The sequence below is a fragment of the Alligator mississippiensis genome, chromosome 5 (genome assembly GCF_030867095.1).
Source record: "Alligator mississippiensis isolate rAllMis1 chromosome 5, rAllMis1, whole genome shotgun sequence".
In the NCBI taxonomy this organism is placed as follows: domain Eukaryota; kingdom Metazoa; phylum Chordata; order Crocodylia; family Alligatoridae; genus Alligator; species Alligator mississippiensis.
Window position 1 is genome coordinate 210,181,710 of NC_081828.1, and position 18,463 is coordinate 210,200,172.

At 49.5% G+C, this 18,463-nt stretch overlaps 1 protein-coding gene across 3 annotated transcripts in view; it reads left to right on the forward strand.

Moving 5' to 3' along the window:
• LOC102572648 (mitogen-activated protein kinase kinase kinase 3) overlaps positions 1 to 18,463 on the forward strand; it is a 107,263-nt gene that overhangs the window by 76,933 nt on the left and 11,867 nt on the right. For all 3 annotated transcript variants that reach the window (XM_014609063.3, XM_014609066.3, XM_014609065.3), the window contains 6 exons: positions 855 to 928; positions 3,740 to 3,807; positions 9,943 to 10,035; positions 13,756 to 13,950; positions 14,924 to 15,072; positions 15,894 to 16,025. In XM_014609063.3, coding sequence (XP_014464549.1) covers positions 855 to 928; positions 3,740 to 3,807; positions 9,943 to 10,035; positions 13,756 to 13,950; positions 14,924 to 15,072; positions 15,894 to 16,025 — 711 coding nt within the window. The remainder of the gene's footprint in view (positions 1 to 854; positions 929 to 3,739; positions 3,808 to 9,942; positions 10,036 to 13,755; positions 13,951 to 14,923; positions 15,073 to 15,893; positions 16,026 to 18,463) is intronic.

An 18,463-nucleotide genomic window follows, 5' to 3' on the forward strand; every position in this document is an offset into this window, starting at 1 on the left:
ATGTTGGGGTGCCCTGGGACTGAGCTCCCTTCTAGATGTTAATCCCAGCTCTGAGACCAGCTTTCTCCATGCTTCTGGCCAAGTCGCTTCACCTCCCTGCCTCGGCTTCCCCTACAGAAGGCTGCGGCCAGCACCTACCTCCATGGGGTGCTGAGGGTTAATTGGTGCTTTGTTGTAGCACAATGATGATTTTGCTGCTGGGTGGCCCAGAGAGGACTCCATTGTAAGTGGAAGTGTGTGTATCTGTGGGCGCACCAGGCCAGCCAGTTCAGCCCTTCTATTGTGAATAACTAGCTATAAATAACCCAACCCAGTCAAATATCTCATCCAGGAAGCCACGCGTATACAGCATTTGACTCACCATCTTGGCGAGACCGAAGTCCACTCCTCAACTCGGCCAAGGGGAAGGACGGTTTTGCGGTTGTGGATGTTGTGATGTTGGGTCTCCCCTCTTTCCTGAGCCATAGTCAAGCTCTGTGGCCTAGGCTAAAATCACACATGCTCTGATTTTTTCAAAGGTGTCGAGCATGTGCACCTCCTCGATGCCTGGCATGTTTGAAAGCTGCAGGGGTGAATCACTTGTGCCTCAGTTTCCCTATTGGCGTATGATGATTGCAGAGAATAATAGCCCCTTCCAACCTCATAGAAGAGCTTAATTACTTTCAGATGCTTTGAGGTGCTCTCTTAGGTGAGGTAACATGTACAGGGCCAGACTCCACCCGTGGGTGTAAGCTGGCTGATTTTTGGAGCTGCATCCCCGTTCAGCACGTGGAGTGTTTTAGCCAAACTTTTACAACTCAAGTTGGAAGGATTCACTTTTCTCTTTTGTTTCCCATTTTCTTTGCTCTTCACAGATGCTTGACGCTTTCTTGAGCCCCGACGATTCGCTCTCTGGGAGCTGTCAGTCTCTGGACAGATCTATGGACAGGTAAGTCTAGCCTGTCATCACCTGCTTGAGTGGGGAACCCTTCCTCACAGTTGTGTAGAGAGGAGAGAGGTTAAGATGGCCCTGGGGGTTAGAAGGAGTAATGAGACATACCGAAACATGGAGACCACTTGGACTGAATGCCAGGAAATCTACTGTAATGCTGAGAGTGCCGCTAGCCTGTGGCGTAGTCTCCCCAGAGAAGTGGTGGAGGCCGTGTGAGTGGAGTGAGGCTCTGGGAGCACGTTGGCAGGGATGGTCCTGCACTGGCAGAGGGTGAGGTGACCAGCTTGGCCTTGCCTCAGAAGATCCTTTTCCCCTTTTGCCCCTCTGGCATTTGTAGTCATTGGATTCAAAGAGGTTTCATCCATTCGCTGTCTTCACCCCTCCCCTTTCCACATGCTCTTGCGTGACCCTGGTAAATTGAGCGTCTAATGCATATACTTCCCTGCAAGGACGCTGAAGGAAACAGCTAAGTTTAGCACCTCTTCAGGAAGTGACTAGGACACATTGTGCTAAGTGAGCTGCAGGTCAGAGGAAAGAGTCTGTCTGCATGACTCCGATGGGCTGCTGGGCCAGTGTGGTTTCTATAGCCAGCAGCCCAGCTAGCATCACATCCAGCTGCCTTCGACTTCCCAGCCTCAGTGACTATTTACAGCTGAATCAAGCAGGGGTAGCTGTTGGCATGAGTCCAAAGTGATGCTCAAACATATGCCTGGGGATCAATAGCAAGGCACCTTGCCTGCTTGCTGCCCTGTGCCAGGTCACCAGTTAATGCTGTCAGTGCCATGCAGGCCCCACGTGGTTTATGCCTTGCCTGGGGGCAGGTTAGCGTAACACCCTTGTCTTTTGGGAAGCCATTTCTTTTACTCCACATTGGTGTTTAGCTTCCTGCTGCTGGTTGTCACCTGCAGCATTTGCATTGCAGAACAATAGGGCCCCTGTGTAGGGGACAGGCTGCACTGTGTGCTTCAGCTCTTGAACTCCGCAGGTTTTGGCTCTACCTCAATCTCCATTTCCATTTAATGGTTTGTGCTTTTGGTATTAGTCCTGCTGGCACCATTGCACATCCAAAACAGGCTCCCTTTCCCCTAGGCTGTCTGCTATTGTCTGATTTGGCCAGAGTCAAACTAGGTTTCACCTGCAGCAGCAATGCAGGACACACGGCCCAACTGTTTTTCTGGCTTTTGGAGCAAAGCGGGTGCTTGCAGAAGGTTTGTGTCCGAGAAGGCAGCAGCAGCACCCTGCAGCACAGTGATCTTGAGAATGGAGGGTCAGGGAAGCCATCTGCAGATGCCTGCACAATTCAAGGCAAGGAGATTGCCAGGCAGGGAGGATTATTTCAGCAATCGAGGTTGTACTGTCAGAGTCTCAAGACGACATTGTCCAGGGCTGCTTGTATTGTGGCAGTCGTAGGAGGAAGCGAAATCAGCCTGCTGGTGGGAAATGCTTGGCAATCAGCTCTGATTTTCCCTGAAAGCAAAAGCAAGAATGACGACAATGGAGTCCCACACAGGGCTGCTTTTCCGCAAACTTCACAGTGCTGTGCCAGGGAGGGAGGCCATTATCCCTAGGGTAACCATATGTCTTGAATTGGCCGGGACAGTCCTGGATTTCAGAGGCTGTCTCAGTGTCCCGGCCGTTGGAAAAAATTGAAGCAAAACCCCTGGATTGGTGGGGACCCACTCGCACCTCTAGCTCCTGAGTCAGGAGCTGGGCATGTACTTGCAGGTTCATGCCAATCTGGGACTTTTGCTTTAATTTTGTCCAGGGAGCCCAGTCATTGGGCTGCTGCCTGGTCTGGACTCTGCTGGGCTGAAGCAGAGTCACTTGCACAGCAGAGTCAGGGTCAGGGGAGGGGTGCATGTGGGGAACTGTGCAGCTGGGGCTGTGTGTGCACACATCCAGGGGTCAGGACTCTGTGTGTGTGTGTGTGTGTGTGTGTGTGTGTGCTCACGCACGCATATGTGCGGTGCTGTCCTGCTCAGCCCCGCTTCTGGGAGCTGTGTGTGCGCATGTGCATATGGTGGTTGGGAGTGTGTATGCACACATGCTGGTGTCCTCCCACTGGTCTCAGATTCCCCTCAAATGATTGCAGTCACCTTAATTATTCTGTATGTGGTCTGAAAAGGTAAACTGAGGCTCAGAGCAGTGAGGTGACCTGCCCAAGGTCACTCAGCAGGCCAGTGGCCAAGCCAGGAATGAGGCTTGGGTCTACCTAGTCCCAGTGCAAGACCTAATCCTCTGGGCCTGTAGTCTGTAACTATGTCTCTCAGTATCCTCTGCTCATGCTTATTCTAGTGGGGGTTGGAGGGACTCAGCACCTCACAGAGGTTTTAAAGAAGGAAGCAAGTAGCTCCTCAGCAACATGAGAGGGAAAGGGAGCCCTTATTGACCTGTGTAAGCACAGCTCAAGGTGGGTAATGTTAAAAGGCAATGTTAAGTTGCAGACACTGGTATTGGCATTCAGACCACAACAGCTAGTATTCTTGCCTTTTCTCTACAAGAGCCCTGCCTCATTTGGCTCACATCCGGTGCACACACTGGGCAGCGAGGGTCCTGTCCAGCACAACCCAAGCTTAACTTTATGTGCCCAAGTATTTCAGCTTGGTGCACCCGGGTAATGATAAGCATATGTTTAAGAGCAGTGCTGGGTGGTGGCCTGATGAGGGAAGCTTGCCTAATACTGGTCCAGCGCTTCCTGCCTATTGAAAGTAGTGAGATGGGTGTCGATTGACTGTAGAAGTGATGCTGATCGCTATAGATGTCATCTGATAAAGTAAGTGCGTTCTTTTTTGTGTTTTTTCCCCACAGCCCACCCTACACCCAAACTCCTGTTTCAAGAAGGAAGAGTCAGCCCAAAGACAGCCTTGACTGCCTGGGTAAGGTTACTTGGGATTTATCAGCATGTCTACATTGCAGCAAAGTCGCTTTTTCAAACCTACATGTCTGTCAGGGAAAACAGAAGATTCTGGGATAAAAATAATCAGCAGCAAACCAGTGCCTTCACTGCTTAGCTAGCGAATGGCCCCTGCAGCTGTTAGACCCGAAGCCATTTTAAAATTTAAGGACCTAGCAGTGCTGATGCATAATGCTTGCTACTCTGATGGATCCTTGCGAATTTGCCGGCCAGCATGAGCCAGCTCTCGCCGGGGCTGATTCTGGAGTCCGTTCACTTCTGCACCCAAGAGCTGTGAAGCTGAAGTGTCGAGTTGGAAGTAGTCCTCCACCATCCAGTAATGGTCTCTCCAGGACTGGGCCATGCTGCTTGCCTCTTTCCTTGCTCCTTGCATTTTGCTCCATTTGGAAGATGGAAATAACCTTGTGCAATTCACCTGTTGTTTCTAGCCAGAGTTTACTTTCACCTTCTTGTGTCTCATGTTGCAGTGGATCTCCATTTGCATTAATAAGAGAGACAGTCAGTATGTTTAAGGAAAACATAGATAGCCCACAAGAACCTTCACTTAGTGCTTAGCCAAGCATAAATGCCCAGCTGGTTAAGTCATGGAAACTTCATCATATTGTCATGACTTTTACTATTAAAAATGAACTAATGGCGTTCGGCCGAGGGGATGATAACACATTTTTGGCCTGAGGCAGCACTTGCAAATTAAACCGTGGAATTTGAGCTCCCATACCAGTGCCTGTCACTGGTGTTTTAATAGGCCCCCAGTGCCTTTCCCGGTGCTTGCACGTGGCTTGCCGTGAGCCTCTTGACCTGACACAGAAGCTTTGCTGCCTGGGTTTCAGCCGGGCTTGTGCTTCTTGCCTGAGCTGGGGTAATGGTCAAGATGAGCTGAAGTGAGACTGAAGCCAGAAGTGGCCTCCAAGGAGCAGCTGCTGGCTCACGGCTAAGACAAACAAGCATTCAGAATGGGCCGTGTAGTCAGACTAGGATAGAGCAGAAACAGGAAGGGAAAATGAGGGGGGACGACAAAGGCTTTTTAATCCCCTGTTGTTCTAGGCTACCAGTGGTGGCTTCCTGTTCTCCTCATCAGATATTTCCTGATCTCTCTCCATCTAGTGCTTGTCTCAGCTGTAAGATCATAAGAAAGAAGGGCTGGAAGGAACCTCGCAAGGTCAAGTAGTCCAGCCCCCTGCTCAAAGCAGGGTCATCCCTGAAAAAATCATCCCAGCCAGGCATCTGTCCAGCCTGCTCTTAAACTCCCAGGGATGGTGATTTTGCCACTTCTCTAGGGAGCCTGTTCCAATACTTGACCACCCTCATAGTCAGAAAGTGCCTCCAAATCTCCAAACTAAACTTCCTCTGTTGCAGCTTAAGTCCATTGCTCCTTGTCCTGTCCCTTACGGCTACAGAGAAAAGCCTGTCTCCATCCTCTAATCGTCCTTCAGGTCTTTGAAGACTCTTACAAATTCCCCTACAGTCTTCTTTTCTCCAGACTGAATAATCCTGGTTCTTTCAGCCTTTCCTCATAAACCTTGCCTTCTGGGCACCTAATCATTTTTGTTGCTCTGCAGTGGACTATTTCCAAATTGTCCGTGTACTTCTTGAAGTGTGGGGCCCAAAACTGGACACAGTACTCCAGGTGATGCCTCGCCAGTGGTGAATAGTGTGGAAAAGTTGCTTCTTTTTCATTTACAAATGACACTCCTGTTAATATAACCCAGTATGATATTTGCCTTTTTTGCACCAAGAGCACTCTAGCTCGTATTCAGGCTATGGTCCGCTGCAGCTCCCTGATCCTTCTTTGCAGTACTGTAGCCTAGCCAGTAATTTCCCAGTCTGTATTTGTGCATACAGTTATTTTGTCCCAAGGGCAGGATTTTGCACTTGTTCTTGTTGAATCTCATCTGATTGATTGCAGACCGTTTCTTCCAGTCTATCCAGGTCATTCTGGATCATGGCCCTACCCTCCAAAGTGTCTGCAGCTCCACCCAACTTGGTGTCGTCCACTAATTTTGCTCAGCGTGCACTCAGTCCCATCATTGAAATCATTAATAAAGATATTAAACAATACTTGCCCCAGGACAGACTCCTGGGAACCCACTTGGTACTTCCTCCCAACTAAAATTTGAGCCATCGATGACTACTTATTGAGTACGATGATCCAACCAGGTATATATCCACCTTACCATACTTTGGCCTGGTCTGTATTTCCTTACCTTGTTAATGTCCATGACATGGCAGACCGTTTCAAAGGCCTTGCTAAAGTCAAGTTATATCACGTTCACTGGTCTCTCCCTATCCCCAGAGCCTGTCATTTTATCATAGAAGGAAATCAGGTTGATGATCAGGCGTGACTTGCTTTTGGTGAAGGCTCGTCAGGTTGTTCTTGGTCAGGCTGACTGTGCCTGATCACCTTGTTCTCTTCTAGGTGCTTCCTTGAGGACCTGCTTCATGGTTTGACCAATATCAAGGTCAGACTGACTGATCTGTAATTCCTTAGATCCTCCTGTGTCCCTTTCTTAAAGATGGGCACTATATTTGCCCCTTTCCAATCATCCAGGATCTCATCCAACTTCTGTGATTACTCCAAGAGGCTAGCCAATGTCTCTGAAATTACCTCAGCCAATACCTTGAGTACCCTCGGGGGCATCCCATCCAGCCCTGCCAACTTGAAAGTATCTAGCTTCTCTAAGTAATCCCTAACCTGTTCTTCCATCACTCAGGACTGTTTATCTCCTTCCCTAGCTTTGCTACCAACTGTGTCATCTGATAGCTTCCCTCTCTTTGTGACGAATGAAGTAAAAAAGGCATTAAATACTTCAGCCCTCTCTGCATCATCCATAACTAGATTGCCTCCTGCATTCTGTAAGGGACCTGTGGTTTCTGGTCTTTCTCTGACTCTTGACATACTTGTACAGTCCCTTTTTTTTGGCCTTTTTCTGTCCCTTGCCACTTGCATGTCAAATTGTGCCTTAGCCTTCCTAATTTTCTCCCTGCACCCCGTGTGATTCATAGATGTTTGGGTCAGAAGGGACCTTAGCAGATCATCGAGTCTGACCCCCTGCCCTGAGTAGGAAAGAGCGCTGGGGTCAGATGACCCCAGCCAGGTGCATGTCCAGCCTCCTCTTAAATACCTCCAAGGTAGGGGAGAGCACCACTTCCCTTGGAAGCCCATTCCAGATTTTGGCAACCCTTACTATGAAGAAGTTCTTCCTGACGTCTAACCTAAATCTGCTCTCTGTCCATTTGTGGCCATTGTTCCTAGTTACTCCAAGAGGTGCTCTGGTGAACAGAGCATCTCCTATTCCCTGCTGCCCTCCCCTGATGAGTTTATAGACTGCCACAAGATCACCTCTCAGCCTTCTCTTGCAGAGGCTGAAGAGATCCAGGGTCCTCAATCTCTCCTTGTAGGGCTTTGCCTGCAGTCCCCTAACCACACGGGTGGCCCTTCTCGTTGCTGTCCACATCCCTCTTGAAGTGCAGTGCCCAAAACTGGACACGGTACTCCAACAGCAGCCTGAACAATGCCACGTAAAGGGGAAGTATCACCTCCTTGGACCTGTTTGTCATGCACCATGATAAAGTGCAGTTAGCTTTGCTGATTACTTTGTCACATTGATGACTCTTGTTCATCTTGGAGTCAACAGTAACTCCAGGATCCCTTTCCGCTGCTGTGCTGCTGAAAAGGTCATCCCCCAGCCTGTAAGCGTGTTGGTGATTCCTTCTTCATAGGTGCAGCACCTTGCACTTGTCCTTGTTGATCCTCGTTGAACTACATCCTATTCTGTTCTGCCCATTTTTCCAACTTGTCCAGATCCTCCTGAATTTGTTCCCTACCCTCTGGTGTGTTAACTTTACCCCATAATTTGATATCATCTGTGAATTTGGACAGAGTGCTTTCCACACCCTCGTCCAAGTCACTAATGAAGACATTGAATAACACCGGTCCAAGGACCAAACCTTGCAGGACTCCACTGCCCACATCTTTCCAGGTTGATACCGACCCATCCACCACCACTTTCTGGGTGTGACCTCAAGCCAGTTTGCCACCCACCTGACTGTGTAACCATCTACTCCACAGTCGCTCAGTTTATCTATGAGAATATAATGAGATACCATATCAAAGGCCTTCTTAAAATCCAAGTAGGCATCCACCTCGATTCCTGAGTCTAAGCATTTTGTGACCTGTTCATAAAAAGAAACCAGGTTAGTCAGGCAAGATCTACCTGCTCTGAATCCATGCTGGTTGCCTTTAGCATTGCTTTCCCTGCTGGACTCTCACAAATGTGATCCTTAATAATTTTTTCAAAGGTTTTCCCAGGGATAGAGGTGAGACTAACTGGTCTGTAGTTACCTGAATCCTCCTTCCTCCCCTTCTTGAAAATGGGGACCACACTGGTACTTTTCCAGTCCTCTGGGACCTGACCTGAACACCACGAGCGCTCAAACAGCTGTACCAGTGGCTCTGCTGTGACACCAGCCAGTTCCTTCACCACCCTTGGAAGAAGATCACCCGGGCCGGCTGACTTAAACACATCCAGTCCCTCCAGCAAGACTCTTATTATTCTTATAGAGAGTCTTATTTTCTTCCCTAGTAATATCAAAGTCCTGTTGCCTGATCTTAGCTTTTGTCCTCTCTGCTCTCTTCCATCCAAGCTAATATTAATGTGTGGTGGTTGATGTAAATATGAAGACCTTCCTGGTTCAGGGTTTAAGCCAGCCTTCGGCTCTTAGTGGTCCACATGATGGGCTCATATGTGCACAGGTTATTTCACATCTGCCACCTGCCAGGATCTTGCATTTTCCACGTTGGCTGTGCTCTCTCAGCTCATGGAGACCTGGGGTCGGTGGGCCTGAGGCCTGACTCCATCTGGCTGAAATTATCCACAGATTGGACTGTGCAAAGTTTGGTCTAAATGGGTACTACGGAGTCTTATTCCCATACCGGGATTAGCAGTTAAAACCCCAATGTCCTCAGTGAGTTAACTGTTCGTTTCTTCTCTCTTCTATCCACCTTTGCCTCCCTCACCAGCGCCTCTTCCCTTTTCCTCCCTCTTCACTCTCAAATGACTGCTTTCTGTTTAGAGGCTCTGTTCCCTGCAGTCCCACGATGAAGTAAGCTGCTTGCAAAAACCTGTGCATCTCTAATTGAGTTAGTCTGTAAGGTTCAACTCTATTGCTTTCCATTGAAATCATCCCAGCCGATGTTAGCCTCCTGGGAAAGAAGGAGACTAATCTGTATAATGCAAGTCTGATGGCCCTGTGTGAGGGGAGACAGGAGAGTTACGGCACTAGAGTGTAAAGAGGAAGCTAGCCAGAAGGGGAATCTCAGAGGACTTGGGAAAGGACTGGGGTGGAGTAGAGAGGAAGAGCAATGGAGGAGGCCAGGAAAATGCTTGAAGGAGAGAGAAACAAGAGATGGGGATGGGGGAGAGACAGGCATTCTCTCTGGAGAGGCTCTTCTCAGTGACTTGCAGCCTCCAAGGACATCAGAGCTACCTGGGAAAGAGGCAGCAACAGGGGATGGTCCCAAGCCATGAAAGTTAACCAGGTACTTGAGCCTTTAAACTTTGTAGGCCAGATTTTGCTCTCCTTGAAGTTTTTGGCTAAGCCTCCACTGGCTTCAGTGTAGTCAGCACCAGGCCTTTTGGCCAATAATTTCTGTTAGAGCTGGGTTGGTGTCCAGTTGTCTGATCTTGGGAGGTTTCAGCCCAGAGCCTTGTGAATGAATGCCCTCCATGATGGGGCCATCTCTAACCTGGTTTTTCACTGTCAGCTAGTATAAAGGACGGGTCGTCTTTGAGCAAGGTCTGCTTTGCACATACTGACCCCCAAAATTAGGCAGTGAAGCCACCTTGAGTGCACACATCTGCCCCTAATCTCTAGCATGCTGGAGATGGAGTTGTCAAGAGAAGTGGCTAGGAGGGAAGGCCCTTGGGGTAGCTTCACTGCCTCATTTTGGGGTCTAGCACATGTGGAAAGGGAGTAGACAGGCAGGTCATGCTTCTTGGTAGGGCTCTAGATACTGCTATGGAAGCAGTAGAGAAACATCTTACACGTTCAGTGCTGAGTTAATCTAATAACCACTTTTCTCTTTATCTCCTTCCAGATTTTGATATTCCATTTTGTGAAAGATTCGGAAAAGGTGGCACTTTCCCTAGGCAATACCACCTCTCCCAGAGCCGCAAGGACTACAGTGATGGTGAGACCACTCCGAGGGCATGTTGGGGAATCCTGGGGAGGGAGAATAGTCTCTAGGGGCTTAGTGAGCATTAAGGCAGGGTAATATATAAAGCACTGACTTAGGAACAGAGAGGTCTAAATTCTTGACTTCCTATAGGTCTTAACAGCTCTGCCTCTCAGGTCCCCATCTGTGAATGGAGGATAACAGCACTGCCTTAGCTCCATTCACAGATGGGGGGTCACAATCCTTGTAAGGAGGTTACAATCCAGGAGTGATTGCCAGATGCTTAGATACTATGGCCATGGAAGAGCTTGCATAATATGTTTGTGGTATTGGTATATTGTGTTGGAAACTGTAACTTCTGTTCTCTAGGATGAATATCCCTGGCCTTTAGTTTCATCCTATTCCCCTTCAGCAAGGTAATGGATGCAGCATCAATGTGAGCCAGCTGGAAGTGATTTCAAGATAGGGAGGCGTGCGGGTTAGTGAATAAAGTCAGGACTGGCCTGTAAGGCCCTTGGCTCTGTTCCTCACTTTGCTGCTGACACTCTTGGACAAGTCTGTTGGGTCTAAACATTTAAATATGGCGGCTCCAAGCATTTAAATATATATTCAAGCACCTAAAACCAGGCCATACATGTGTGCCTTTACCTTTGATTCTTTTGCCCTTTAATGGTATCATTTTTGAGACTGTTTTCCCTATGTAGAATGGGGACAATCGTTAAGAGCAAAACTACTTCTGTTTTAGAAATGGGGACCAGAGATAGAGATGAAGTGATCTGACCACAGTTTCAATTTTTAAACTGGAAGGAAGCCCAGGTTTCCTGAGTCCCCAGACCAGTGCAAGACCCTCCTTGCTCACAGTTCACTGAGTCCTTTTGATAGTTGCTGAGCTTTATCACAGTGGCCACAAGCCTATCTTAGTTTCCACCTCAGAGCCAGCTCTGGCTGGACCCTCCTCTTCTAATGTAGCACCCTGGGTGTCTGCCTCGACCAAAACGCGGGCTCTGCAAATACAGATTTTGCCGGGGTATATTTCTGTCCAGTGCTGTGAGGCCCTCTTTTAGGGAGAAGTTAGTCATGGACAGGTCCCAGTCAGGGCCACCGCAGAGAGACATGAAGGTGCAGCGTGGGCCTGATCTTGCAAAGTGCCGAGCATCTACTAGGCTCATGCCCTCCATCTTGTTCAGCTTTTTCACCCTCTCAATGGCTGTTTCTACCCCTTGCCATGTTGCTAGGTCTCCCATTTATCTACTGGTGACCTTCTCCTGTCCCTCATTCAGCTATTTTTGATGGGGTGTATGTCTGTTCCCTGCACAGGGGATTTCTCACAGAGCAGTAGGAACTTGGCTGGCCGGCATGTCATGTGAATTCAGGATTTTCTGCTTTTCTGGATTCAGCTGAGGAGTACTGTGGTTCAGAGATTATCCTGTTGCCTCACCTCTTTCCCAAGACACAGCATTTAACAAGTGGCAGGCAGCGCCTAGCATGCTGGGCTGAGATCACTGGTGCTACCACAGTCCAGCTGATCCTCATCATCATCATCGGCGCCTTTCAAAATCCCATTTAAGAAATATTTTGATAAAAAATCCTTCTTGCCCTGATTTAACCCCGTCCTTAAGTTTAACAAAACAAATACACACAGACCGGCCGTAATGTTAACCCTTTGCAACCGGACTTGAATTTCGGATTGTTATAGTGATGAATAGCTGATCTAGAGGTCAGTGATTCCTGTGGCGGATCGTACAGACCAGCAGCGTCAAGTTGTCAAAGTTCAGTTAAGTTTAGGTTTTGTTCTTTCTTGTCAGAATAGCACAGACCTATTGAAAGGAGGAATAACAGGCCAGGGGTAGAAATAGGAGACATGCAAGAGGTGAGATGTGTAAAAATAAATAAATAAATAAATAAATAAATACAAAAGTTAAAGGAAAGAGGTTTTGGTGTTGGAGACTGAGGATAGAAAGAAGGGAGCTCAAAGCAAACCTAGTTAGTTAATAAACTGATTTAGATGCAACCAGGAAACCTCTATCCATGAGGATTTACCCCAGCCACTTCCATCACTGACCACAGATCGTTCCACAGCGGCCAGGCTTGCCACGGCTCTGCTTCACTCATCAGCCGGCATTTTTGTATTTCCACCCCTGTAATGCCAGGACTTTTAGTAGCGGCAAATGCTCTGCTGAGCTAAAGTTTTCCCTCTTCCTTCGGCTTCCTTGTAGCTTGCATCGGGCTTAGACTCACCCAGGCAGCTCATCAGGCTGTTTCATTCGGAAGGAAACAATTAATTCTGCAATTAAGTTCTGTCTGGAACAAGCAGCCCAAGGAGCATTCCCAGAGCTTGTGGCTTGAATTACCGCTTGCTGAGTCACCGGGTCAGCGGCTGCCTGATTTTGGGGTGGAGGGCAAGGCCCAGGGTTTTCTCCATTTTCAGGTTTCTGTGGGATTCATTTTGAGTGAAGGCCGAAGGAACGTCATGGGTGCTGGCTGGAATCTGGTGTTTATGAAGGACTCGATGTGCCTCAGTGCTTCCCATCAGCTCCCCATCATTTCATGCCACCAAGATGGTATAATCAGTGGGCGCACCCACACTGATCTCTTTGCGCTGCCTTGTGTTTCGTTTCTCTAGCTGGGATGATGGTTATGCTGTCATGAAATTCATCTCTTGGAGCTACACAAGGCTCACCCTGAGGACAGCAAGAAATATATGGTCTGGCAGGTTCAGCAGTAGTTTTGGATTTAGAGACCTAGAGCTATTTCCAGCTCTGCTGCCTGCCAGCACGGGGACCTTGGGCAAGTCACTTAACTGCCCATGTCTTGAGGCACTTTTACACATGCTCCAGGAGCGGGGAGGCAGCGCTTTAGAGTGGCTCCAAGACCCGCTCTAATTAAAGCGCTGCCACATCTTGTGTATCATTGTCCCTGCGCTTAAAAATGGTGGTGGGGGCGTTTGAACTAAAGCTTGTTTGATGATGGCCCCCTGCCACCATTTTTAAGCTTGGGGTGCTGATGCACGTGATGCAGGGGGATGCTGAAGCGTGGTAATTGCTTCGGTAGACTCGTTTAATCGAGTCTGGTCCGACGCGCTGGAATTCCAGCGCGTCGGAGAAGCCTCGTTGCTCCTGTATAGGCACCCTTGGTTTTCTTGTCTGTAAAATGGGCCTTAATAATGCCAGCTGTCTTGGGAAAGTGCTTTCAGATACACTGATGAAAAGAGTATGAATGATGTATTACTATGACTCTTCTCCAACTTAGTGAGCTAGCTAGGCAGCTTGTCTTTTCTCTTGAAGCAAACATTATTGCCTTTGGGTGGTGGTGGTGATGTTTCTATTGTGGCGATAGAGACTGCAGTTGGCAGTCAGGGTCCTCCCATCATGAAAAGACAGATCCTGCTGCAAAGATTTCACAGCCTAAATCCTTGCACGTCTCCTACACTGCATTACATTTTGTAATCCGGTTCAGCTGACTGGTGCAAACCCTGCGGAGATGCTCTGAATCTGGTTTAATCCTGGTTTACATTGACAGGTCCTAAACTGATTCCTCACTGTCTTCAGCTGAGGTTCAATAAGACTACACACATCTGTGCAGGGTTTGGCATGTGCTTAACTAGCCTTTTCTACAACCAGTTTAAACTGGGGATACTTTGAACATAGATTCAGGTCAGACCTGGGGACAAGGGATAAGAGCTGGACGCCACCAGTCGTGTGTCCCATCCTCAGCTCTCCTGTTTTCCTCACATAGGCCGAAGGACTTTCCCAAGGAGCTACGTCCCCCAGGAGAGCCTGTTCCAGCTTGTCCCCTCCAGCAGGACAAAGAGCTTTAATGGGGACAGCAAGCTGAGCACGTTACAGTACGAGGAGCACAGGACCAAGCGCTGGAACAACTGTGAAAAGGGTTTGCAGGTCTTCAACACATCCCCCACGAAGTCTAGGAACTGTGAGTGAACTTCAGCAGCTGGTGGTCAAAGCCGTGGCCTGGCTGTGACATTGTATTGGGTAGGGTCAGCAGATGGGGAAACCTCTGAGGAGAGTCCAGATGCAGGGGGAAAGGTGGGGGAAGAGTATTTCAATCTGCTTCCCACTCGGACCTGAACTGAAAATAAACCAGCCCGGCAGCATGGCACTCCAGAGGCACTGATCTAAGGCCCTGACATCTCATGGTCATGCTATAGATGTAGATCTAATTCCATCTTGGAAAGCTATATGCCCCCAGCAGTCCCAAAGGGACAAATTATTCCCCACTCCCTACTCCCATCAGCTGCATGGTAGTGCTGGGTGCTGTTCACCAGCACTTGGTTTCCACTCCAGCATTGGCTGCCTTTCACGAGTCTGAATGGGGAAACACCACGCTTCATCGCAAACCCCTCCGAGCTGTGCCCCAGGGGAGAAACCCTGTATACATGTCGTCTCGTTGCTTCTGCTTTCCCTTTCATCTGGACAGATTGGGAATACCGTATTTCCTCACATACAGTGCATCCTAGAATAAGATGTCTTATTACATATCTTATTTTTGAAAGGCAAAACAAAGAAAAGCTCTTTCCTTGTAGTAAGTAGCTGAGTAACAGGTAGGGAGTGGAGCTTGCTCTGTTCTGTTCCCTGTGGATCATGTGCAGGCTTTGCTTTTGCTTTGGCCTGGTAAGTGGCACAAACTGGTATTGTTGTACTTCCTTGCATATAATGCACATTCCAGTTTCCAGCAGCTACTTTTTGGGGAAAAAAGTGTGTGTTGTATGTGAGAATTTGGTAACTCCACTGACACCTGGGAAGAGCAGGGCTCTGGGGTCACTCTTTCTGGAAGTGCCTTATTCATTACACAACACACAGAGGAGCTACCTTTGGCAGGGTCAGATGAGCCTGTAGGTGGTCATCTCTGCTACATCCTTATTCAGCTCTCCCTGCCCTTTCTGTAGCCCTGCAGGCTCCCGTGAACTGGAGACTGGGGAAGCTCCTTGGCAGAGGTGCCTTCGGGGAGGTTTACCTCTGCTACGATGCCGACACAGGCAGGGAGCTGTCGGTGAAGCAGGTGCCATTTGATCCGGACAGTCAAGAGACGAGCAAGGTGGGTGAATGAAGCTGGATTGAGCCTTCTTGAGTGCATCAGGGAGGGTTTCTGGGGGGATCACAGCCAGGTTTTGTGGCATCGTGGGGGACAGTATTAGATACTTCATCCCTTCCAAGCCCCTGAATGTTACTGGCCCAGCCTATGCCTCAGACCTGCTGTCTCCCATTCTGTCCTGCCCCTTCAGCTCTTCCCTTTTTCCAGCTGCCATGCTCCATCCATCCATCTCCTTCCCACTCCTGCCTCTAGGCAGCCCATGCAACTGGTGTTCCCCTCATTTCTCTCTCTCCTGATAGCCCAGACTTGTGCAGAAGAAACCATGTAACTAGTAAATCCCTCTAACTCCCTCTCTTCCTCTTTTTTTTCTCTGGAAACATTTCAACACAACTCCCTGCTGTGACATTTTCCCAATGCATCCCTCTCTGTCTTGTAGGCCATCATCTCCTACGGACGGTACTCATTTTCACATCTGGGCTTTGTACCACAGATTTCTTGTGTTAGACGCTGGCATGCTCAGCTATTCTGTGCTGTTCCCCATGCCCCCAAACCTGGGACAGCAGTGGTGTGGCTGCAGAGGGTGGACCAATATACATTGCTCAGAGGTGGCTGCACTGCTCTTGGTTCAGGATGCAGCCCAGGTGAAGCAGTGTGCTGTGACTGAACTTGGCACGACAAGTTTATCCTCTCTGTGTGACCATGTGGCTCTGCGGGCACAGTCAGTGCTTCACAAGTCCTGGAAGATGAGCTAGAGAGCCACTGGCAGGAAGGAGGCTTATTGTAAGCCGTTCTTTTCACTGCACAGCATGTTTGTTCCACTACAGGAGGTGAATGCCTTGGAGTGTGAGATCCAGCTGTTAAAGACCCTCCGCCATGAGAGAATAGTCCAGTATTACGGTTGTTTGCGTGACACAGAAGAAAGGAAATTGTCCATCTTCGTGGAATACATGCCAGGGGTAAGTGTGGCCACGGCCAGCCCACATGGCTAAGTGTAGACATAGATCATCCTGAACTAGAGAGGTTTGGAGTTAGAGCCAAGTCCCACAGCTTGACCCATATATCTGTAAAGGGCCAAAATTAATTGAGGATCCAGTTGCCCCCAAACTGTTGGATTCAAGTCAGATTTCACAGCCTGACCCCTCCGGTTCGCCATCAAATCATAATTTCAAATTTCTTTGCACTTTGGAGCAGTCGCACCCTGATTTGGATCTTTCAGACCCCTGTCTGAGCACCTGGTTAGTGCGTGATTGGATTCAGAACGGGCTTCAAATTCGAGGCGTTCAGGCCCATCTGTCATTATGATTACCGAGCACTCTGGAAAAGATCCGCTGTCAAAATCTCAGCTCTTGGCTGCGTTGCTAATTTATATATTTTGATGCATGCATGGAAATGCATTGCTGGTAACCAGAACAGCTCTGCTCTCTGAAACCACCTCATCTCACGACAATGTTGCTTTGTTGGGGTATCCCCTGGTTGTGACTCTGTTTGTGTATGATGACACATCTCCAGGGACAGCGTAGGATTAAGATGCTTTAATGTGGAGGAAACTAAGAAGATATAACTCGAGCTCTTTTTCTCAGTTCTTCAGAATGTAAGTGGCGTCGCCTTAGGCCTTGTTACACGTTAATTTTGGGCAGCTTTTGGAGCTCTTAACCCCTAGATTGTCCGCACATTAATGCCTTTAAGTGGTTTAAAACATTCTTTATGCAGTTCAAAGTTACGCCACTCCAGGGCATGATTATCTCTGATCCACACAACCCAGCTCCTGTTCGATTAAGGCGCAGCCACTCCCCACAGATGTGCCACTCAAATTGAAGTCCTCCAGTATCCCAGGATGCAGTGGTCTCTCCCCAACCCTCGTGTCTGGTGTGCTCTCACACCCCCAGCTGCTAAGTGGAGCTGCAGCTTTTCTATTTCCTCCAGCTTCCAGCACCCCCTCTTCCAGGAATGGTGGCTCAGGCACCTTTCCCCACCAACACTGAGCCTCTGAGCAGGTGGCCACTGCTGGACCCTGTGCTTCTCCGTCCCTGCCAAGCCCTGGGGAGTGGAGGACAGCATGGCCAGCCTCAGAGAGCCCCCAGACCTGACCGGGCTCTGACAAGCCCCGAGCTCCAGCCCCATGGCTCCAGCAGCGCCCTGCTTCATGCACTCAATCAGTGCAGTGCAGTGAGAGCTGGCAGCGGCTGCTGTGGGGTGGGAGGCAGCCTGCTGCCAGGGAACCTGCTGCTCCAGAGCCGGGCAGCTGTGGGGGCATCCAGGTTGTGGGTGCAGGGCTCTGCCACTGCCTGGGGCTGCTACCTGGGCCTCCCGGGGTGTCTGTCTGCTCTCCTGTGTGCTGCTGAGCTGCCCCCACCGGGCCCAGGGGCACCGAGGGAGGTGGGGGCAGGGTGGATGTGGGGGGCAGAGCTGAGGGGGAGTATATAAGAGAGGGAAGGCACGGTTGCAGCTGAGCCCCCCTCAAACTGAAGTTGCCCGGGCACTGGGAGCGGGCTGATGGATGCACTAGGACATGTGTAACAGCAAGCCGTGAGCACGTGGGGCAGTGACCTCGCCAGCCTTGCCCTTGAAAGACCCTGCCATCTCCATCTTCCCTACCTAGAAATCATGGAGATGTAGGGCTGGATGGGACCTCCCTGCTCACCAGGCCGCTAGTGGCAAGTCACAGCTGTGCAGGTGGGAGACAGTCAGAGAAGGTTTCTAGTCCGAAGGTGACTGCTCCGAGCTCCGAGCCAGCTCTAAGCTGAGCAGCATCTGGCAGTGTGTAACAAGGCCCTTGGAGGTCACTGGCTAGGACCGCAGCTTGTACGAACTGGTGTAGCTCCGTTTGCATTACCTGGTGATCCGCCCCTTTTACTCTGATCCATCCGTTTCTTACCCACCACCCCTGGATTTGCCCTCTGAGGCTGCAAGCACTCACCTATTCATAGACTGCAGAGTCAGAAGGAACCAGTAGATCTGGTCACAAGTCACTGTTAGGGCTAAAAACTCCCACTCAGAAGATCCCTGTGTGAAAAACAGACTTCCACAAACTGCACATCTGCAAGCCCCTGAGTACAGTGCTCTTTCTAACCACAGTCCCCTTTCTGGCAGCTCTAGTTACAGGCTTTGACGCAGAACCAGAAGAATAAGCCCTGGCAGCATTATCGACTCTCTTGCCACTCGCTCTGTCACACACTGATGTCTGTTCCCAGTCAGGAAGCCAGCATTGATGCTGTGGCTTTTCCAGAGCTGCACGGAGTGGCCTGTTTGTTTTTCTAGTGATAAACCAGGGCTCTGACTAAATAAAGATTGACTTTCATTCTGCAACAGCAGCTCGCTTCATGCCATCGTGCAGGGCTCTGCTTCCCCTGCCTCCCTCTCCCCTGGAGGCTGGTGGGTGAGACCTGGATCCCCA